The 24885-nt window shown below is 43.5% G+C and overlaps 1 protein-coding gene across 2 annotated transcripts in view; it reads left to right on the top strand.

Annotated features, from left to right (window-relative positions):
- The window catches only part of STAB1 (stabilin 1), a 605861-nt gene that overhangs the window by 538829 nt on the left and 42147 nt on the right, over positions 1-24885 (top strand). For both annotated transcript variants that reach the window (XM_063940632.1, XM_063940633.1), the window contains 3 exons: positions 20556-20689; positions 21695-21860; positions 22748-22854. In XM_063940632.1, the coding sequence (XP_063796702.1) occupies positions 20556-20689; positions 21695-21860; positions 22748-22854 (407 nt within the window). The remainder of the gene's footprint in view (positions 1-20555; positions 20690-21694; positions 21861-22747; positions 22855-24885) is intronic.

Raw genomic sequence — 24885 nt, 5'->3', positions numbered from 1 at the left:
AGATGTCAGCATCAGCAGTCGCTCCAGACTGCCCTGCATCACCGCCAGCGGGTGGGCTCGGAATTCTGAGCCTTTTCCTCGCACCCCCAGTTGCGGGAGAATGTGAAGGAGGAGATGTTGACAGGTCGCGTTCCGCTTGACTTGACAATGTTCTCACCAGCAGTTCTTTGAACCCCTGCAGACTTGTGTCTGCCGGAAAGAGATATCCAAGGTAGGTTTTAAATCTAGGATCGAGCACGGTGGCCAAAATGCAGTGCTCTGATTTCAACAGATTGACCACCCGTGAATCCTTGTTAAGCGAATTAAGGGCTCCATCCACAAGTCCCACATGCCTAGCGGAATCGCTCAGTGTTAGCTCCTCCTTCAATGTCTCCAGCTTCTTCTACAAAAGCCTGATGAGGGGAATGACCTGACTCAGGCTGGCAGTGTCTGAACTGACTTCACGTGTGGCAAGTTCAAAAGGTTGCAGAACCTTGCACAACGTTGAAATCATTCTCCACTGCGCTTGAGACAGGTGCATTCCACCTCCTATATCGTGCTCAGTTGTATAGGCTTGAATGGCCTTTTGCTGCTCCTCCAACCTCTGAAGCATATAGAGGGTTGAATTCCACCTCGTTACCACTTCTTGCTTCAGATGATGGCAGGGCAGGTTCAGGCGTTTTTGGTGTTGCTCCAGTCTTCTGTACGTGGTGCCTGTACGCCGAAAGTGTCCCGCAATTCTTCTGGCCACCGACAGCATCTCATGCACGCCCCTCTCGTTTTTTTAAATAATTCTGCACCACCAAATTCAAGGTATGTGCAAAACATGGGACGTGCTGGAATTTGCCCATATTTAATGCACACACAATATTGCTGGCGTTGTCCGATGCCACAAATCCACAGGAGAGTCCAATTGGGGTAAGCCATTCTTTGATGATCTTCCTCAGTTGCCGTAAGAGGTTTTCAGCTGTGTGCGTATTCTGGAAAGCGGTGATACAAAGCGTAGCCTGCCTAGGAAAGAGTTGGCGTTTGCGAGATGCTGCTACTGGTGCCGCCGCTGCTGTTCTTGCGACGGGAGTCAATACATCTACCCAGTGGGCTGTCACAGTCATATAGTCCTGAGTCTGCCCTGCTCCACTTGTCCACATGTCCGTGGTTAAGTGGACATTGGGTACAACTGCATTTTTTAGGACACTGGTGAGTCTTTTTCTGAGGTCTGTGTACATTTTCGGTATCGCCTGCCTAGAGAAATGGAACCTAGATGGTATTTGGTACCGGGGACACAGTACCTCAATCAAGTCTATAGTTGGCTCTGCAGTAATGATGGATACCGGAACCACGTTTCTCACCGCCCAGGATGCCAAGGCCTCAGTTATCCGCTTTGCAGCAGGATGACTGCTGTGATATTTCATCTTCCTCGCAAAGGACTGTTGGACAGTCAATTGCTTGGTGGAAGTAGTAAAAGTCGTCTTACGACTTCCCCTCTGGGATGACCATCGACTCCCAGCAGCAACAACAGCAGCAGCGCCAGCAGCAGTAGGCGTTACACGCAAGGATGCATCGGAGGAATCCCAGGCAGGAGAGGACTCGTCAGAATTGCCAGTGACATGGCCTGCAGGACTATTGGCATTCCTGGGGAAGGAGGAAATTGACACTGAGGGAGTTGGTGGGGTGGTTTGCGTGAGCTTGGTTACAAGAGGAAGGGATTTACTGGTCAGTGGACTGCTTCTGCTGTCGCCCAAAGTTTTTGAACTTGTCACTGACTTATGATGAATGCGCTGCAGGTGACGTATAAGGGAGGATGTTCCGAGGTGGTTAACGTCCTTACCCCTACTTATTACAGCTTGACAAAGGCAACACACGGCTTGACAAATGTTGTCCGAATTTCTGTTGAAATACTTCCACACCGAAGAGCTGATTTTTTTGGTATTTTCACCAGGCATGTCAATGGCCATATTCCTCCCACGGACAACAGGTGTCTCCCCGGGTGCCTGACTTAAACAAACCACCTCACCATCAGAATCCTCCTTGTCAATTTCCTCCCCAGCGCCAGCAACACCCATATCCTCCTCATCCTGGTGTACTTCAACACTGACATCTTCAATCTGACTATCAGGAACTGGACTGCGGGTGCTCCTTCCAGCACTTGCAGGGGGCGTGCAAATGGTGGAAGGCGCATGCTCTTCACGTCCAGTGTTGGGAAGGTCAGGCATCGCAACCGACACAATTGGACTCTCCTTGTGGATTTGTGATTTCGAAGAACGCACAGTTCTTTGCTGTGCTTTTGCCAGCTTAAGTCTTTTCATTTTTCTAGCGAGAGGCTGAGTGCTTCCATCCTCATGTGAAGCTGAACCACTAGCCATGAACATAGGCCAGGGCCTCAGCCGTTCCTTGCCACTCCGTGTGGTAAATGGCATATTGGCAAGTTTACGCTTCTCCTCCGACGATTTTATTTTAGATTTTTGAGTCCTTTTTTTACTGATATTTTGTGTTTTGGATTTTACATGCTCTGTACTATGACATTGGGCATCGGCCTTGGCAGACGACGTTGATGGAATTTCATCGTCTCGGCCATGACTAGTGGCAGCAGCTTCAGCACGAGGTGGAAGTGGATCTTGATCTTTCCCTATTTTTGGAACCTCAACATTTTTGTTCTCCATATTTTAATAGGCACAACTAAAAGGCACCTCAGGTAAACAATGGAGATGGATGGATACTAGTATACTTATGGATGACGAGTGACTGACGACACAGAGGTAGCTACAGCCGTGGACTACCGTACTGCGTCTGCTAGTATAGAGATGATAATGATATAAAAAATATATATATATCACTACTGCAGGTATATATAATATAATGACGGACCTGCTGGACACTGTCAGCAGACTCCTAAACTACTAGTATGAAGAAGATAGAAAAAAAAACCCCACCACAGGTAGGTATACAATTATGGACGAGCACTGACGACACAGAGGTAGCTACAGCCGTGGACTACCGTACTGCGTCTGCTAGTATAGAGATGATAATGATATAAAAAATATATAAATATCACTACTGCAGGTATATATAATATAATGACGGACCTGCTGGACACTGTCAGCAGACTCCTAAACTACTAGTATGAAGAAGATAGAAAAAAAAAACCCACCACAGGTAGGTATACAATTATGGACGAGCACTGACGACACAGAGGTAGCTACAGCCGTGGACTACCGTACTGCGTCTGCTAGTATAGAGATGATAATGATATAAAAAATATATATATCACTACTGCAGGTATATATAATATAATGACGGACCTGCTGGACACTGTCAGCAGACTCCTAAACTACTAGTATGAAGAAGATAGAAAAAAAAAACCCACCACAGGTAGGTATACAATTATGGACGAGCACTGACGACACAGAGGTAGCTACAGCCGTGGACTACCGTACTGCGTCTGCTAGTATAGAGATGATAATGATATAAAAAATATATATATATCACTACTGCAGGTATATATAATATATTGACGGACCTGCTGGACACTGTCAGCAGACTCCTAAACTACTAGTATGAAGAAGATAGAAAAAAAAAAAACCACCACAGGTAGGTATACAATTATGGACGAGCACTGACGACACAGAGGTAGCTACAGCCATGGACTACCGTACTGCGTCTGCTAGTATAGAGATGATAATGATATAAAAAATATATATATATATCACTACTGCAGGTATATATAATATAATGACGGACCTGCTGGACACTGTCAGCAGACTCCTAAACTACTAGTATGAAGAAGATAGAAAAAAAAACCCACCACAGGTAGGTATACAATTATGGACGAGCACTGACGACACAGAGGTAGCTACAGCCGTGGACTACCGTACTGCGTCTGCTAGTATAGAGATGATAATGATATAAAAAATATATATATATCACTACTGCAGGTATATATAATATAATGACGGACCTGCTGGACACTGTCAGCAGACTCCTAAACTACTAGTATGAAGAAGATAGAAAAAAAAACCCCACCACAGGTAGGTATACAATTATGGACGAGCACTGACGACACAGAGGTAGCTACAGCCGTGGACTACCGTACTGCGTCTGCTAGTATAGAGATGATAATGATATAAAAAATATATATATATCACTACTGCAGGTATATATAATATAATGACGGACCTGCTGGACACTGTCAGCAGACTCCTAAACTACTAGTATGAAGAAGATAGAAAAAAAAAACCCACCACAGGTAGGTATACAATTATGGACGAGCACTGACGACACAGAGGTAGCTACAGCCGTGGACTACCGTACTGCGTCTGCTAGTATAGAGATGATAATGATATAAAAAATATATATATATCACTACTGCAGGTATATATAATATATTGACGGACCTGCTGGACACTGTCAGCAGACTCCTAAACTACTAGTATGAAGAAGATAGAAAAAAAAAAAACCACCACAGGTAGGTATACAATTATGGACGAGCACTGACGACACAGAGGTAGCTACAGCCATGGACTACCGTACTGCGTCTGCTAGTATAGAGATGATAATGATATAAAAAATATATATATATATCACTACTGCAGGTATATATAATATAATGACGGACCTGCTGGACACTGTCAGCAGACTCCTAAACTACTAGTATGAAGAAGATAGAAAAAAAAACCCCACCACAGGTAGGTATACAATTATGGACGAGCACTGACGACACAGAGGTAGCTACAGCCGTGGACTACCATACTGCGTCTGCTAGTATAGAGATGATAATGATATAAAAAATATATATATATCACTACTGCAGGTATATATAATATAATGACGGACCTGCTGGACACTGTCAGCAGACTCCTAAACTACTAGTATGAAGAAGATAGAAAAAAAAACCCACCACAGGTAGGTATACAATTATGGACGAGCACTGACGACACAGAGGTAGCTACAGCCGTGGACTACCGTACTGCGTCTGCTAGTATAGAGATGATAATGATATAAAAAAAAAAATATATATATATATATATATATATATATCACTACTGCAGGTATATATAATATAATGACGGACCTGCTGGACACTGTCAGCAGACTCCTAAACTACTAGTATGAAGAAGATAGAAAAAAAAAACCCACCACAGGTAGGTATACAATTATGGACGAGCACTGACGACACAGAGGTAGCTACAGCCGTGGACTACCGTACTGCGTCTGCTAGTATAGAGATGATAATGATATAAAAAATATATATATATCACTACTGCAGGTATATATAATATAATGACGGACCTGCTGGACACTGTCAGCAGACTCCTAAACTACTAGTATGAAGAAGATAGAAAAAAAAAACCACCACAGGTAGGTATACAATTATGGACGAGCACTGACGACACAGAGGTAGCTACAGCCGTGGACTACCGTACTGCATCTGCTAGTATAGAGATGATAATGATATAAAAAATATATATATATCACTACTGCAGGTATATATAATATAATGACGGACCTGCTGGACACTGTCAGCAGACTCCTAAACTACTAGTATGAAGAAGATAGAAAAAAAAACCCCACCACAGGTAGGTATACAATTATGGACGAGCACTGACGACACAGAGGTAGCCACAGCCGTGGACTACCGTACTGCGTCTGCTAATATAGAGATGATAAAGATGATAGAGATGAACAAAAAAAATATAACACACTGCAGGTAAATATTTATATAATATAATGAATGACGGACCTGCTGGACACTGTCAGCAGAATGCGTTTATAGAATTAAAAAAAAAAACACCACAGGAGTGTTTAACTCTTTCAGGCAGACAATATACTGGTGGTCACTGGTCAGTCACACTGGCAGCAAAAGTGTGCACTGTACTCCTGCTATAACTGCACCCCAGTCTCCCCCACAATTCAGCTGTGTGAGCAGTGAGCACTCAGCACAGTCAGATATACATAGATGATATTATCATGCAGCACACTGAGGCTGAGCACAGATATGGTATGTGACTGTGTATCTTTTTTTTCAGGCAGAGAACGGATTATATTAAATAATAAATAAAACTGGTGGTGGTCAGTCACTAGTAACTATCAGCAAAACTCTGCACTCTGAGTACTCCTAATGCTCCCCAAAATTACTAAGTAATTAATCAACTCAAGTGTCTCTATCTATTCTAATGGAGAGGACGCCAGCCACGTCCTCTCCCTATCAATCTCAATGCACGTGTGAAAATGGCGGCGACGCGCGGCTCCTTATATAGAATCCGAGTCTCGCGATAGAATACGAGCCTCGCGAGAATCCGACAGCGGGATGATGACGTTCGGGCGCGCTCGGGTTAGCCGAGCAAGGCGGGAAGATCCGAGTCTGCCTCGGACCCGTGTAAAAAGGCTGAAGTTCGGGGGGGTTCGGATTCCGAGGAACCGAACCCGCTCATCTCTAACAAAATGCGGTTGTATCCAGTGTCCACTTAACCACGGACATGTGGACAAGTGGAACAGGGCAGACTAAGGACTATATGACTGTAACAGCCCACTGGGTAGATGTATGGCCTCCCGCAGCAACAACAGCAGCGGCACCAGTAGCAGCATCTCGCAAACGCCAACTTGTTCCTAGGCAGGCTACGCTATGTATCACCGCTTTCCTTAAGAGGCACACAGCTGACAACCTCTTACGGAAATGGAGGAACATCATCGCAGAATGGCTTACCCCAACTGGGACTCTCTTGGGGATTTGTGATATCGGACCACCAATATTGTGCGTGCATTACATCTGGGCAAATTCCAGCACGTCCCATGTTTTGCACATACAATTAATTTGGTGCAGAACTTTTTTTTAAATGACAGGGGTGTGCAGGAGATCCTGTCGGTGACCCGAAAAATTGCGGGTCACTTTCGGCATTCTGCCACTGCGTGCCGAAGACTGGAGTGCCAGCAAACATTCCTGAACCTGCCCCGCCATCAATTGAAGCAAGAGGTGGTAACGAGGTGGAATTCAACACTCTATATGCTTCAGAGGATGGAGGAGCAGCAAAAGGCCATTCAAGCCTGTACATCCACCTATGATATAGGCAACGGAGGGGTAATGCACCTGACTCAAGCGCAGTGGAGAATGATTTCCGTCTTGTGCAAGGTTCTCCAACCCTTCGAACTTGCCACACGTGAAGTCAGTTCAGACACTGTCAGCTTGAGTCAGGTCATTCCCCTCATCAGGCTTTTGCAGAAGCAGCTGGATAAATTGAAGGAGGAGCTAAGACGGAGCGATTCTGCAACGTATGTGGGCCTTGTGGATGGAGCCCTTCATACGCTTTGCCAGGATTCAAGGGTGGTCAATCTGTTGAAATCAGAGCACTACATTTTGGCCACCGTGCTCGATCCTAGGTTTAAAGCCTACGTTGTATCTCTCTTTCCAGCAGATACAAGTCTGCAGCGGTGCAATGACCTGCTGGTTAGTAAATTGGCAACTCAAGCGGAACGTGACCCGTCAACAGCTCGTCCTTCAATTTCTCCTGCCACTGGGGCTGCAAGGAAAAGGATAAGATTTCCTAGCCCACCCGCTGGCGGTAATGCAGGGCAGTCAGGAGCGAAAGCTGACATCTGGTCCAGACTGAAGGAACTGCCAATGATTACGGACATGTCTACTGTCACTGTATATGATTCTGTCACCATTGAAAGAATGGTGGAGGATTATATGAGTGACAGCTTCCAAGCAGGCATGTCAGACTGTCCGTATATATACTGGCAGGATAAAGAGGCAATTTGGAGGCCCTTGCACAAACTGGCTTTATTTTACCTAAATTGCCCCCCCCCCCCTCCAGTGTGCAATCCGAAAGAGTGTTTAGTGCAGCCGGTAACCTTGTCAGCGATTGGCGTAGGAGGTTACTTCCACTAAATGTGGAGAAGATGATGTTCATCAAAATTAATTATAAATTCCTCCGGGAAGACCTTTACCAGCAATTGCCTCCAGAAAGTACACAGGGACCTGTGATGGTGGATTCCAGTGGGGACGAATTAATACTCTGTGAGGAGGATGTACACAGTGAAAGGGGTGATGAATCGGAGGATGAGGATTAGGTGGATATCTTGCCTCTGTAGAGCCAGTTTGTGCAAGGAGAGATTGATTGCTTCTTTTTTGGTGGGGGCTCAAACAAACTAGTCATTTCAGCCACAGTCGTGTGGCAGACCCTGTCGCTGAAATGATGGGTTTGTTAAAGTGTGCATGTCCTGTTTATACAACATAAGGGTGGGTGGGAGGTCCGAAGGACAATTCCATCTTGCACCTCTTTTTCTTCTTTGCATCATGTGCTGTTTGGGGACTAGTTTTTTTTGTGCCATCCTGTCTGTAACTGCAGTGCCACGCCTAGATGGACCAGGTGTTTGTGCCGCACACTTGTGTTGCTTAGCTTGGCCATCCAGCTACCTCATTGCATCTCTTTTTCTTCTTTGCATCATGTGCTGTTAGGGGACTAGTTTTTTTTTGTGCCATCCTGTCTGTAACTGCAGTGCCATTAGTTTGTGCCGCACACTTGTGACGCTTAGCTTGGCCATCCAGCTACCTCATTGCACTTCTTTTTCTTCTTTGCATCATGTGCTGTTTGGGGCCTATTTTTTAAATCTTCCATCCTGTCTGCCACTGCAGTGCCACTCCTAGATGGGCCAGGTGTTTGTGCCGCACACTTGTGTCGTTTAGCTTGGCCATCCAGCTACCTAATTGCACCTCTTTTTCTTCTTTGCATCATGTGCTGTTTGGGGACTAGTTTTTGAATAGTGCCATCTTGTCTGCAACTGCAGTGCCACTCCTAGATGGGCCAGGTGTTTGTGCCGCACACTTGTGTCACTTAGCTTGGTCATACAGCCACCTCGGTGCAACTTTTAGGCCTAAAACAATACTGCAAATGAGGGAAAATGAATGTTATTGAGGTTAATAATACCGTAGGAGCAAAATTACCCCCAAATTCTGTGATTTTAGCTGTTTTTGTTTTTTTCAAAAATCATCCAGATCCAAAACCAAAACACGAAAGGGTGGTTTTGGCAAATCCAAGCCAAAACCAAAACACGAAAGTGGAATTAGAACCAAAACACAAAACACGAAAAGTGCCCGCCGCAAATCTCTAGTTTCTATATTGATAAAGCTGAATATTTATCTTACTTAAAAACCCTTTAAGAGGCCTAAGAACACTGTACGCTGTTTACGTCTGGAGTACCGTAAGGGTACGCACGTTGCGTAACAATCGCTTAGTCGTAGTCGAGACGCTCAAGCGTCACGTTCGCTTACGGCCAAGAGATCACTGGCAGGCACGCTATAGGCTGCCGACTAACGTAATGATTCGCTATAGCGTTGCGGACGCTCGGGACCACGAGGAGATCACCAGCGGCGCAGACGCTCACAATGTTAAACCTTTATAACTATACCATAAAACAGTGTATTATGCAGTAAACCTTGGTGTAGAGATAGGGTGTGGATGCAACACAGAGTAACCTTATTAACTTTAAAAAAACGCTCTGAGAATACTTAATACTATAAGAAATACACAGATACCGTACTTAGGGTCTAACGCCTTATGTGATTGTTATACTTGAGAAAAGAATAATACAATACAAGTCATACACTACCAATATAACATAGACTAACTAACCAGATAACTACACAGTGAATACAATACAACACAATTACATTTAAGGGAAAATGAGAGAAAGAGGAGAAGAGAGAGAGAGATATGGCCCACAATAACTAGAAAGACAATATGATTGCGGAGAAAACTTACGCACAAAGGGAACGATCGCATGCGCCTCTGGACATCCAGCTCCCGATTATCAGCAATGAGAACCGATGAAGAGTGAGAGCTGGATGTGATCGGCTTGTCTATTTATGCCCCACACACAATACAATTCAATGGTCCCTACAATCTCATTGTTTATTGGACACAGGAATTCGTCTTCGCATTATAACAAAAGGTCATAGGTTGATTCATACAGGTGGGCTGTGACAATTTCCAACTGCTCAGGTGGGTGGGAAACTAGGTTTCCCGCCGCATGGATAAGTAAGTGCAAATAATAGTAATGGACATAAACTTCTTATGTCCATAACTATTCGCACGAGCGATTAATCTGTTTCAAACCAACACCGGAATATTGCTAATTAAATATTCTTCCGATGGATACTAAACACCACTGTATTACTCCTGTCTGACCCTTCGTATCAAACAAAGAGGGATTTCTCTGTCCATGAACATGCTACATTAACCAAACTTTCAGATTCTATCAAAGGGACCATAATCTACAAAATACATTATATGGTGAAAATATGTAACGAAAGATTCGCCCGCTAGACGCATACAATCTCTACCGTAAATGCGCATACCGTGCGCCTGCGGGTGCCCGCAACAGCGAGTATGCGCACGTACGGGAGAGCGCACGCATGCGCAGCAGGGACACATATGAGGTGCAAATATGGCAGTGTGCATTGTGATATTTTTCTGACTTTGACAATATTATCAGATGACGTTTGCTTAATTTGTAATCAGAACAGTTTTTAGTGTCATTGCTAAGAGGTTGTTGTTGGAGTTGTTGCGAAGGGGTCATTATCAAAAATTATTAGAATAGCTAAGACTCTGAAACAATTGAAAATACCAGCTGGAAGCTATGCTTTATCACCAAATTCTTGTGACTTGTGATAAAGATAGTGGGCCTAGGGGGTCATTACGACCTGATCGCATGCTAGCTACTTTTTGCAGCGCTGCGATCAGGTCAAAACTCGGCCAAACTGCGCATGCGTATGCACCGCAATGCGCAGGTGCGTCGTATGGGTACAAAGCGGATCGGTGCTGGGCGATGGATTTAACAAAGAATCCATTCACACAGCCGATCACAAGAAGATTGACAGGAAGAAGGTGTTTTCAGGGAGTGGTTGGAAAAAGGCAGGCGTGTCCAAGCGTTTGCAGGGCGGGTGTCTGACGTCAATTCCGGGACCGGATAGGCTGCAATGATCGCAGCGGCTGAGTAAGTTCAGACCTACTCAAAAACTGCACAAAACTTTTTTGTACCGCTCAGCTGCACAAGCGTTCGCACACTTGCAAAGCGAAAATACACTTCCCCATAAGCGGCGACTATCTGATCGCAGCTCTACAAAAAATAGCTAGCGTGCGGTCAGGTAGGAATGACCCCCTAATTCAGAGTTGATTGCAGCAGCAAATTTGTTAGCAGTTGGGCAAAACCATGTGCACTGCAGGGGGGGGGGGGGGGGGCAGATATAACGTGCAGAGAGAGTTAGATTTGTATGGGATGTATTCAAACTGAAATCTAAATTGCAGTGTAAAAATAAAGCAGTCAGTATTTACCCTGCACAGAAACAATATAACCCACCCAAATCTAACTCTCTCTGCACATGTTACATCTGCCACACCTGCAGTGCACATGGTGGGTCATTCCGACCCGTTCGCACGCAGCGGTTTATCGCTGCGGTGCGAATTGGTGCGGAATTCGCATGCGTGGCGGCCGCAGTGCGCGACTTGCCCGGCGACAGGGGTCGCCGGGTTACGACGCGACTTACAAAGGAAGCGGTCGCAGAGCCGACTGCAAAGAAGATTGACAGGAAGGAGGCGTGGCAGGGCGGATCCGGACCGTTAGAGACCGTTATCAGGGAGTGGTGAGTAAAACGCAGGCGTGTCCAGGACAACGGAGGGCGGAGGAGTGACGTCAAAGCCGGGCCCATCATCGCTGGATCAATCGCACAGGGTAAGTATGTCCAGCCCTAGTCTAGTTTTGCTTGAAATTGTTTAAGCTTAGCAGGGCCGCACAAGCGATCGCAGCCCTGCTAAGCAAAAATACACTCCCCCATAGGCGTGTACTAGTTGATCGCAGCAGCAGCAGCAGCAAAAAGTTGCTGGCTGCGATCAACTCGGAATAACCACCATGGTTTTGCCCAACTGCTAACAAATTTTTCATGCGATCAACTCTGAATTCCCCTCAGTGTCCTTAAGAGAGTGTCCTTATACCGGCTGTACATTCTTTTGTTATAGTTTGTATTTTAAATAGGTTAGCTAAAGGTAGAGCCATGAACCATGTTGTTTTGGTTTTTGGACATTCCGTGATTAATACACAAAATAGCAATATTCTGCTCTTCTTGTTTGGAGCTGGCACATGTGCAGTAAAGCCCCATATAGGGGGTAATTTAGAGTTGATCGCAGCAGCAAATTTGTTAGCAGTTGGGCAAAACCATGGTGGAGTTGATCGCTCGCTGCCGATTTTCGCAACGCAATGATCAGGTGAAAAAACGCCATTTCTGCGTATGCCCCGCAATGCGTACATGTGACATACGGGTACAAAGCTCTTTGTGGTTGTGCTCAGGTTCTAGCTACTGTGCGTTTTACCAGGTCTGAATTAGCCCCATAGTCTCTAGAATAGCAGAACAGGTGCCTGGGTAGGGTGATCTGGCATTGGTGTCCCCATCAACAGTAACACATCAGTGCAGTGGCAATACAGTAGTTCAGTCATTTGGTGGAGATCTATCTCAGGTCTTCCTCACCAGGCAGCATTGGCAGGCTGGGCAGGGTGCCATGTGCCCCCCAAGCCAGTAAAATGGAGCTGTTTGGGGCCGCAGTGTGCATAGATTATGGCCGGGAGCCATGCAGAGTGTGCTCCCAGCTGCTCATTTTTGTTGTTGTTGTATTCTTGTAATACCCACACTCGCGCTGAACCTGAGTGTGGTCTGAGGAAGGGGACGGAGTTTCAGGTGGGGGCGGGGGAACAACAGAGTTTTTTGGGGGAGGGTTTTGTCTCATTTCCATTCTTCCCCACGCCATCCTACTCTCTGTTGGGACATACTTTTACATATATATGGCAGCTTGCAGTAAGCAACTTGTAAAATTGGGGGGCCATTCAGAGTTGATCGTAGATGTGCTAAATTTAGCATGGTCCAGGCACGCCTGCGTTGCCCTGACCGTGCCTCCAAAAAGGTGGCCAAACGGCGGCCAAACGGCGGCGGCCTACACCCTCACGCCCAGCAAACGCCTCTGCCTGTCAATCAGGCAGAGGCGATCGCTGGGCTGAGATGCCGATAGCATCTCTAGCATGCACATGTGCACTGTGGCGCATGCGCAGTTCAGACCTGATCGCCTGCTGTGCGAAAACGCAGAGCAGCGATCAGGTCTGAATTAGCCCCATAGTTCAGAAGTTTTGCAATTTCAGCGTAGGGCATATCTTCACAGATATATGGCAGCCTGCAGTGAGCAACTTGTAAACAGCATTCAGGATTTTCTGTAATGTTACAGTTAGCCTCCTCTGCAAAATAAAGTGCTTTGATCCATCTTACAGTATATCCATGCTGCACATCTTGACTATTATTCTCTGTTGAGGGAATTATATGAAAATACAGTTTCCAGACAGATATTGTATTTATATCACAAGCGTTAACACCGGCAGACTTAGGTGGTCATTCCGAGTTGATCGCTCGCTAGCTGTTTTTAGCAGCCGTGCAAACGCTAAGCCGCCTCCCACTGGGAGTGTATTTTAGTTTAGCAGAAGTGCGAACGAAAGGATCGCAGAGCGGCTACAAAAATAAATTGTGCAGTTTCAGAGTAGCGCCAGACCTACTCAGCGCTTGCGATCACTTCAGACTGTTCAGTTCCTGTTTTGACGTCACAAACACGCCCTGCGTTCAGCCAGCCACGCCTACGTTTTTCCTGACACGCCTGCGTTTTTTCGAACACTCCCTGAAAACGGTCAGGTAACAACCAGAAACGCCCACTTCATGTCAATCACTCTGCGGCCAGCAGTGCGACAGAAAAGCTTAGCTAGACATGGTGTAAAACTGCATCGGCCGTTGTGAAAGTACGGCACGCGTGCGCATTGCGCCGCATACGCAGAAGTGCCGTTTTTTTTCTTCATTGCTGTGCAACGAACATTTTCTGCTAGCGATCAACTCGGAATGACCCCCAAAGTACATGATCCTGGGCGGTGACAGAGAGGTGGCTAATAGGAGTAACGGAGATGTTGCACCTTATTGGAGTGTCGCAGTCATGTTTGGCTTATAGTGGTTGCAAACTGTGGCGCTGATTCAATTACATAGGAGGACTTATTCATATGGATAAACTTCACCTGCCATAGGGCTGGTGCAAATTTCAATGGTGCTACCTATGGTATATCTGGTGATGCACCACGTGGTATTTGAGCATCTAAAGATGCTAAGGGGGGTATCCAATCAGCCGCTGTCAATTACCGAGGCTAATTGTCTCATCGGGAGCTATCCAATTAGCCCCGATAAGCCGACGTGAGGCGCGGCTTATCAGGGATTGTGTTTCACCTCTCTCAGGCAGGCGAAACCGAATCACCAGAAACAGACCCGTTTTCATCTGAAAACTGGGCTTTCTGACGAAAAAAACAGGTTTTATTGACCCTATGTGTTTACTGGATAGCCAGTAAAAAAAAATATCAGGGAAATTGCGAAAAACCCAATGTTTTATCTCACCTCAATGGATACCCCACTAGAAGTGAGAGACTCAGTGTTTGCACATTGGGATGCACAGATGTACTCCTGGGTAGGACCCTGTATCTTTTGTACCTCTGTGGGTAGCCGGAGTGTGCATAGGCACGCTCCCTGCTACCTCACGCTACACCACGCTAGCTGCAACAGCATATAAGGACACATCTGTAAAAGTGTATGTCAAGTCAGTCATATTATTTTTTTTAATGTATGGAATAGAATGGTCCTTACATTGTAGTAGAATGGTCCCTGCATTGTAGTATAATGGTCCTTGCATTGTAGTAGAATAATCCCTGCATTGTAGTAGAATAATCCCTGCATCGTAGTAGAATGGTCCCTGCACTGTAGTAGAATGGTCCCTGCACTGTAGTAGAATGGTCCCTGCACTGTAGTAGAATGGTCCCTGCACTGTAGTAGAATGGTCCCTGAACTGTAGTAGATTGGTCCCTGCACTGTAGTAGAATGGTCCCTGCACTGTAGTAGAATGGTCCCTGCACTGTAGTACAATGGTCTTTGCATTGTAGTAGAATGGTATCGGCATTGTAGTAGAATGGTATCTGCATTGTAGTAGAATGGTATCTGCACTGTATTAGAGTGGTCCCTGCATTGTATTAGAGTGGTCCCTGCACTGTAGTAGAGTGGTCCCTGCACTATAGTAGAATTGTCCCTGCATTGTAGTAGAATCGACCTTGCATTGTAGTAGAATGGTATCTGCATTGTAGTAGAATGGTCCCTGCATTGTATTAGAGTGGTCCCTGCATTGTAGTAAAGTGGTCCCTGCACTGTAGTAGAGTGGTCCCTGCACTGTAGTAGAGTTGTCCCTGCACTATAGTAGAATTGTCCCTGCATTGTAGTAGAATCGACCTTGCATTGTAGTAGAATGGTATCTGCATTGTAGTAGAATGGTCCCTGCATTGTATTAGAGTGGTCCCTGCATTGTAGTAGAGTGGTCCCTGCATTGTAGTAGAGTGGTCCCTGCACTGTAGTAGAGTGGTCCCTGCACTGTAGTAGAGTGGTCCCTGCACTGTAGTAGAGTGGTCCCTGCATTGTAGTAGAATTGTCCTTGCATTGTAGTAGAATGGTCCCTGCATTGTAGTAGAATGGTCCCTACATTGTAGTAGAATGGTTCTTGCATTGTAGTAGAATGGTCCCTGCACAGTAGTAGAGTTGTCCTTGCATTGTAATAGAATGTTCCTTGCATTGTAGTAGAATGGTCCCTGCATTGTAGCAGAATGGTCCCCGCAGTGTAGTAGAATGGTCCCTGCATTGTAGGAGAATGGTCTTTGCATTGTAGTAGAATGGTCCCTGCACTGTAATAGAATGGTCCCTGCACTGTAGTAGAATGGTCCTTGCATTGTAGTAGAATGTTCCTTGCATTGTAGTAGAATGGTCCCTGCATTGTAGCAGAATGGTCCCCGCAGTGTAGTAGAATGTTCCTTGCATTGTAGTAGAATGGTCCCTGCATTGTAGCAGAATGGTCCCCGCAGTGTAGTAGAATGGTCCCTGCATTGTAGTAGAATGGTCTTTGCATTGTAGTAGAATGGTCCCTGCATTGTAGCAGAATGGTCCCCGCAGTGTAGTAGAATGGTCCCTGCATTGTAGCAGAATGGTCCCCGCAGTGTAGTAGAATGGTCCCCGCAGTGTAGTAGAATGGTCCCTGCATGGTAGTAGAATGGTCTTTGCATTGTAGTAGAATGGTCCCTGCACTATAGTAGAATGGTCCTTGCATTGCTTATTGGTCACTAAAATGTTCCCAGCTTAGTCAGATAGGGCTGGTAGGTGATGCATTAGTTTATAGCTCTTTGACATAACATTTTTTTATATATTTCAATAGCTATTTAAACTAGACCCACACTAGGCAAACTACACCAATAACACTTTTTGCCATGCAGATTTTTCTGTTGCATGTGCTGGTAGAAAAGCCGGGCCACTTGCTTGCATCTGCCCCCTAGACTGAAAGTTACCAGCCAGCACCTGGGCAGCACTAATGGTTCTATGACATTATATAATACTAGGTGGCTTTTTGCTACAATCAGTTCTTTGACTTTTTTCCCAGTCATAGAAACACCAATCAAAAAAATAAGTAAAAACCATACACTAGAGCCAAACAATAGGTTAGAACAATAATAGAGGTCATTCTGTTAAATATAAAGTTCAGTAAAACAGAGGCAGATCATCTACTTCACACTCTACCTGCGGCTATGCCAACTCAAACACTTATGGCACTGCAGTCTTTATGAGACAGATTTTGTTGGAGTGATGAAAAACCTAAATTCCTTGCTAGAAATTCATTGGCAGGAGTCTTGGGGCTACCTTTGCTGCTGAGCTCTTCCAACTCTTGGCCTTGCATGCAAAACCCAGTGTCAATCACTCAGTTGATCTGGTTAATGAGCTAATTGGTGAGAGCTCACTTCAATATATCCCTTGGCTTCAAAAGCGACATATACCAAAAATTGGCTTATATTGCCTATCAGTCAATTTAACACTGTCTGTCTTTGACTGCCTCCATAGTAGTCTTTATCTGTTCAGTCATCCTTCACCACTTGAGACTTTTGGGATTACCCTCTTTTACTGAAAGGACAGAATGTGGGCGTGGCTAGTGAGTGGATGGTGGTAGGGATCACTAGATTCCATCTTATTGCAGGAAAGTATACACCACTTTCATTCACAGTGGTACAAGAAAACACTACTTTCCTTCATATTAAGTTCTACCGGTATCTTCACATCTGTCGCTGTGACCAATCATCACTTAAAGTAGTACCACAAAGTCAAGGTACTCAAATGGAAGGCATCTACGGTATACTTTAGTTACAGATGTATGAAGCCCTGTTGATGTGGAACTGTGGGCTTAAATTCTATCACAGTAAGTGTGGCTATAACAAATTCCTATAATGTTCTCACACAGTGATTTCTGGCCCCAGAATGTCTCCATACATTTTTCCCCAGCACTTCCAGCTAGTGTTGAAGTGATGTGAGCAGTTGGGCCATTTTATCCACATAGGATGGTGTTGCCCTAAAATCAGCCATTTTTAACCTCAGTAATTCCACTCATTAACATTTCAGGTCTATCCCTTGACTTGTCCATTATCAGTCTGCTATTATGTGTTCCCGTCACATACCAAGTTCCAAAACACGCTCTAGTATCACAGCAAAGTTTCAACTAGCAAACAACTGGTAGACAAATAACATCACCCCATCATGACTAATGACAAAGTCTGGTTTGTTTTCAAAGTGTAGTGTATTACTAATCCTCAAAATAATACGTTTAATCACTTTCATACTCTCTGGAGTTCTTGGCACCCTTACTACAGTGTATTACTGCCCTGCCAGGTTCTGAAATAGGATGTGGTTCTCTCATATGTAGTAACCCCAAAAAATGGATCTTAAAATTAGAGATGAGCGGGAAACCGAGCCCACCAAAAATTCCGGGATCTGAGGGAGACAAAACGTCATCTTCCCGGTGTCTGATCTTGCATGTTTTGGATTCTAAATAAGTGCCCCCCACAGTTATTCAGGCGTCATTTCGTACAGGACTGTTGAAGAGTTGTGCGCTGGTGGTCGGTGCTAGTGAAATTGATGACTGCTGAGCTGTCCACTCCAGTCCCCTCAGGGAGTTAATATTAGCCAAACTAGATACAGGACAGGCAATTAGCAAATCATTATTATTTTTTATAGTGCAGGAAGTTAAATCTATTGTCTAAGTGTGTTGCACTGGTGCTGCTGATCATTAACCCTTGGCGCACAGCATACTAGTGTTTTTTGTCACTGCCTACAGTACATTGCAGCTCGGAGCTCCATATAGGACAGTATCCTTGGTGCACACATGTGTTTATAGTCACTGCCTAGTATACATTGCAGCCCAGAGCTCCTAATACAGGGCAACAGCAGTAACCCTCTTTTAGTGCACAGTGCACGCTGGTGCCCACAATAGTTTTTGGTGAAACGTAAAAAAACTTGTTTTTTTTTTACAACTTGTGTACAAATCTGTGACACCGCAGTGCTAGTTGTCACTTGTGGAAAAAGTGGAAATTTTTTTTTTTTTTTTTTACAACTTGTGCGTTCGATAAAACTCAATAAGTGCCGTCCCTCACTGCGTTCATAAATATAACCACTGAGTTGAATCAAGATCAGTCAATGGAAGAGCAGGAGCAGCAACCAAGTACTAGTGCTGTGGCTGCTGCCAGTCATGATAATACTACAACATCTACTAAAGGTGGTCCAGGGGGCAGAACATTTAGGGAAAGGCACCTGAAATCTAAATCTTTCACAGTGTTAAAAAAAGGGGTATAGGTGTCACCTTAAAAAGCAACAAATCAGTGCCCTGTGTGTTTACAAATCCCTCAGGAGAGTCTAGGGGTGTCCTATGTGTGAATCTGACATTTCTCACACTGTCCTTGTAGAGAAGACTTTTTTGTCTTTTTCCACCATTTCTTCACCATATGCACATGTGGAGATGAGCAGTTCAAGTTAAGATGGTGATGATGACATAATAGAAATTGAGGATGTTAGTGTGGAAATGGAACAGGAGGAGGGGGATATTTGTGTACTATCTGATGCTAATGAAGATGAGGATGTTTAAGATGTTGTTTGTCTAAATCAGCCACTAATGGCAGCAGTTCTTGCCCACGATAAAAAGAAGGCCATTGGGATGCCTGGGCATAAGACCAAAATAGTCACCTCTTGGGTGTAGGATTATTTTTATCCAAATCCTGACAATGTTTTTGAAGTCATCTGCTCAATTTGCATGGCCAAAGTTAGTAGTGGTAGGGACGTTATCCATCTAGGCACCTCCTCCATGTTACATCATCTGCGTTGAATTCATGAAATTTATTTTACATAATTATAATCTAATTAACACCATCATCATCATCCTCATTAGTGATCGGAGGTAGTCCTTACATAAAATTGTTTCGTGGAGGCCAAAACAAATCAAGCACTTCAGCCACAACAGTGTCAGTCGCTGACATGCTTGTTTTGTTAAACTGCGCATGTCTTTTTAATATCCAACATAAAAGTGTGTTGGAGGGCCCAAGGACAATTCCATCTTGCACCACTTTTAGTAATGGGCTATAATTTTTTGAGGGGGGCATTGGGGACGGTCTTTGAATTACTAATTTGCAACACATTTTTAAGTATATACACATGCCTTGTGTTTGTGCTGCTGCTTTGTTGCTTAGCTTAGCCAGCCAATATTGGTGAAGAATATTGTGAGCTGTGGGGTGGTCAAAATTGAGTGGAGATGAATGTTACTGAGGTTAGTAATACTGTAGGAACAAAAAAAAGGCCCAAATTATGTAAATGTAGCTGTTTTTATACATTTTGGGGGGGGGGGAATACAGATCCAAAAACAATGATCCTGCGCATATCTCTATTTAAAATTATATAGTATTATAATGCAGCAACTAACCGTGAGGGTTTTAAAAGTTATTTCCACCTAAAAAACCATAGAACTGCCGTGATTCAAGTTTCTGGGCAATAAGACCACACCACTAGGACACTCCTGTTAGTTTGTTTCTAGTTACAGTAGTCACGTATAGGAGATAGCGTACTAAAAACTAATGTGTAATTGGATCCTGTGGACTGTTTATATCATATTGAATAAGTCTAATAACTGTTTTTGTGTTTTGTTTTGTAACAAACAATATCTTAATTGAATACAGGTTAAATATCCCATATCCAAAATGCTTGGGACCAGAGGTATTTTGGATATCGGATTTTTCCGTATTTTGGAATAATTGCACATCATAATGAGATATCATGGCGATGAAACCTAAGTCTAAGCACAGAATGCATTTATGGTTCATATACACCTTATACACACAGCCTGAAGGTCATTTTAGCCAATATTTTTTAATAACTTTGTGCATTAAACAAAGTGTGTGTACATTCACACAATTCATGTATGTTTCATATACACCTTATACACACAGCCTGAAGTACATTTAATACAATATTTTTAATTCTTTTGTGTATTAAACAAAGTTTGAGCACATTGAGCCACAGAAAACAAAGATTTCACTGTCTCAATCTCACTCAAAAAATTCCGTATTTCGGAATATTTGGATATGGGATACTCAACCTGTACCTGGAATTATTTGTTTCATAGAAAAGACTGCAGGTGTTTTTCACTTGCAATCACCAAATGGAAAATATAAACTGACATATGCGGAGGCAGAAAGCGCCTGCATGGCGGAAGGAGCCAGCATCGCCACGTTCCAACAGCTCTCTGCAGCCCAGCAGGTACGTGCATCTCCTGTGTGATTACTTGGTGTGGGGAGAGAGAAGTAATCCCTACTTTATTCTATGGGGGTTGACTTCAAGTGTCAGATTTATGTCCACTTCCTGAAAATAGGCAAACCTGATGCTCAAAGTTATTGTGAGCGTATTGATATAATATCTGTTCAATGTACATATTACTGAAATCGTGCTTATTTATTTATTGATATAGATGCAATGGAAGTGGTGCTTTCAATATTAATGAAAATAACCATTCTTCTCCTCCTTAAGACTGTTATATATTCACAAAATAGGAACTGTTCTTTCGTGAATGCATCATTAAGGCTGAAGTAATATTTATTTTCATCTCCAGGAGTTCAAATTAAAAACAAAAAGAGATTTCTCGAATTACAATTATTATTTAAAACTATAAGAAAACAAAAACAATAAACTTATATAATTGAGTACTTTGGAGAGGTCGGTGGAAACATGAAATTAACAAAGAGATATTTAACAAACTCCACTTGTTTCATTCAATAACATTATCTTTTCTCAACAATTACTTCTAAGTACTGTTTTATCTTCTTAGCTGTGGTATAATTCTCCAAAAGTTATTTTTAGTCATAATCACATTGTTATTTGTAACCTGTAATTCTGAAAATTGACAATAATTTTAAAAGTTGGTGTAATATGAGTTTAATGTTTCTTAAAAAATTGTTAACAGCAGGAAAAAAAATCAGAATTCACATTCATAAATTCCATCCTATACCATTCCTGTGGTCCTGGTTACCATGTATAACCAGTGTCCGTCTATTGATAAGTCTGCTTTGTACAAACTCTGCTGTCTGACATTGCCTAGCAGTCATTCTACCCCTGTGCATGATTCATACAGTATCTGGCAATGTTATTTTCTGTGATAATAACCTATTTCTAGATTTATTTCACAAATATGTGTTGGACTAGTGATGTTTCACAAATGTGTGAATAGTAAAGTATAGTGTTTCCCTACCTATGTCTGACTTGAAATAGCTGGGCTATCACCGTTGCTTTGTTGGATGGCTCTACAACGGGACAGCAGGTTATCCCACAGTGACTCCCAGCGCAAACTGTGGGTTAAATCATATTGGAATTGTGGACTACAAACAGCGCTCAAACAGAAGTGAGACTTGGGACGTATACTGTTACCGTTTCCGAGGTTAGTAAATGCTTGTAGTAAATTATCATGTGATACATCAGACCTATATCTCTGAGGTCTTGTAGAATTATAGAAGAGAAGGGCTTCCTATTCTGTGCTGATCTATGGTGCAGGACCATTATTTATACATTCCATGCTATGTACATATTTTTTTACAGTCATTTTTAGTAATTAGAATGTTACCATTTGTAATGCAATGAGCTATACTAAAACAATCTATCATCTCTCCTGTAAATACATGTTATTTTGTAATATACAGTATTATCAGCTAAGATTAAAATGTTATTTGACAGATATCCCGTTGCTTTCTGTGCTGTGACATATGTGACACTATGATATAGTATTATATATGGAATATCCTAGCCACTACCATGTGCTCCTGCTATGGAACCAGGCAGCACGGTGGCAGAGTCATCAAGTGGGATGGCATAGTAGCAGAGACAAGCAGATAGGCCAGTAGAGGTGATGAAGCAGTGAGTATGAAAGTATTAGGATGAGGGAGAAGGGTGGTGGGGTGCAGGTAATTAAAATCAGTGAGGGAGCAGGGGTACTAAGTTACTAACAGTGGCAAGTGTCATAGGCAGACAAAGCAAAGGCAGCTCACAGTTAAAGTAAACAGAATTAAATACAGGGGCAGAATGAGGAAGCAATACACGCAGGGGCATAGTTTATAGGAAGGATAGATGTGGGGAACGTCTGTCAGTTGATCTTACCAATTCTTTGACACCCTCTCAGTTATAAATGGAGGATCATACTGGTGCACTTTAAATGGCTTGGCATGGGTCTTGGACAATGGGTTAATAACGCCAACCTAGTATTGATAAGAATTAACAAATAGTAGAATTTTTAACAGGGCTGAATATGATTATATCATTATTATTTTCTAGACGTACAATGCCAGTGTACTGATGGGTACGTGGGAGATGGGAGTTACTGCAATGGAAACCTACTGGAAGTAATGGAGGCGAATCCTAAACTCTCCAAATTCTACTCTGTGAGTTCTATCTCTTATATATGAATGAACCAGAACATGTATGTGTGTCTGGAGGTGTACAACTTTAGGTCCATGTACAGATTTGATACTTGTGCCTCTTTATGCTTTGAGAGGAGGAACAAGGGAGTGAAGGGGTGGTACAGTAGAAGTACAGGATGGGTGTACGTATTTGTGTAAATGTAAATCAGACCTGCATAGAGATGCAGATACACTTATTACTCTCATAATTATCTGTATCACTTGCAGATGCCCGAGGGTACTGTAGGTGCACATATACGCCAATGATGATGGTCATTAGTGGGAACGGCTACTGATTTGCTGATTTCAGATTCACTTGTGAAACCCATTGGTCAGTGTTTCCCAACCTCGGTCTTCAAGGCACACTAACAGTTCAAGTTTTAAGGATATCCATTCTTGAGCAGAGATGGTTAAATCACAATAACTGAGGCACTAATTAAGTCATTTGTTTGCAAGTACCTGTATGGCAAGCTTTAAAACCTGGACTGTTCGTGTGCCTTGACAACCGAGGTTCGGAAACACTGCCAGAGGTTCTTTCTTCATTGCTCCAGACTATGCTATATGACTTTGTGGGCATATTGTTATTTATAATTTGTTAGTATCATTCATACATGACAGGGAACATTATACTTGATGTATTATAAGGGCTTATAAAAACAAAAAAAACAAACTGTGACTGCATGACACTTTCAAAATAGATGAAAAAAAAACAGTTCTTGTGCTTATGGCAGTGGTTCTCAAACTGTGTGCCAAGGCACCCTGGGGTGCCTCAGGGCACTTGCAGGGGTTTCTTGGATTGATGGTCCAGGACCAATTCACATTATTTATATATACGTTATGGTAAGAACTTAACGTTGATAACGGTATTTCTCCTATGTCCACAGGTTCCACAGGATAACAATGGGATATGATGGAGTGACAGTGGATTGGCACCAAACGATCACAAGCTTTCAATCCTCCCAGGATGCAATGGGCTCGTCCATATATCCCCGCCCACTGGCTCAGGCAAATCAGTTGGATTCCAAAGCATTTAGGCAGGAGCATTATGTAGAACCCTATTCAGGCGAGAAGAACACACATGCACACCCTTCCATACAAGAGGGAAGAGGTTTAGTGAATATGAAGATCCTCAAATCAGGTGCGTCAGAGTGGGATCCCTGTGGAACCTGTAGACATAGGAGAAATACCGTTATCAACGGTAAGTTCTTACCATAACGTATATTTCTCCAGCAGGGTCCACAGGTTATCCACAGGATAACAATGGGATTTCCCAAAGCAATATCTAGTGGTGGGGACGCTCCTGATTGGACAGGAGAACCTTACGCCCAAATTCAGCGTCATAAGAGGCAAAAGTATCCAAGCATAATGTCTATTGAATGTGTTAATGGAAGACCATGTGGCTGCCTTACCAATCTGTTCTGCTGAAGCACCATGTTGTGCTGCCCATGAAGGACCTACCTTACGAGTAGTGTGAACAGAGACATTAGCCGGAACAGGGAGATCCGCTTGAGATTATGCTTCCGAAGTCGTCATTCGAAGCCATCTAGCTAGCGTCTATTTAGTAACCAGCCATCTTCTCTTATGAAATCCATAGAGAATGAAGAATCTGTCTGTCCTTCTGATGGTACTAGTATGATCCATGTAGATCCTTAATGCCTGGACTACATCCAGCGACGCATCTCCCGCAGAATAAGTCCAGATACCTGAAAAGACGGGACTACAATTTCTTCATTAAGGTGGAATCAAACCCCACCTTTGGAAGATACCCAGACCTAGGTCTGAGAATTATTTTATCTGGATAAAAAATCCAGAAATAGGAAACGACATGACATCTGATGCTCTCCTAGCTGATGCTGTAGTCAGTAGAAAGAGTACTTTTGCTGTCAACCATTAAAGATCCACCTAGTTAAGTGGTTCAAATGGGACAACTTGAAGAACTTACATGACTAAACATAAGTCCCACGTGCTGTAGGTGAAACAAAGAGACATTGAATGTGCAGCATTCCCTGGAAA

This window comes from Pseudophryne corroboree, chromosome 9, assembly GCF_028390025.1.
Source record: "Pseudophryne corroboree isolate aPseCor3 chromosome 9, aPseCor3.hap2, whole genome shotgun sequence".
NCBI lineage: Eukaryota > Metazoa > Chordata > Amphibia > Anura > Myobatrachidae > Pseudophryne > Pseudophryne corroboree.
Note: the sequence above shows the minus strand (reverse complement) of the source record. Positions and strands in the feature narration are given on the sequence as shown.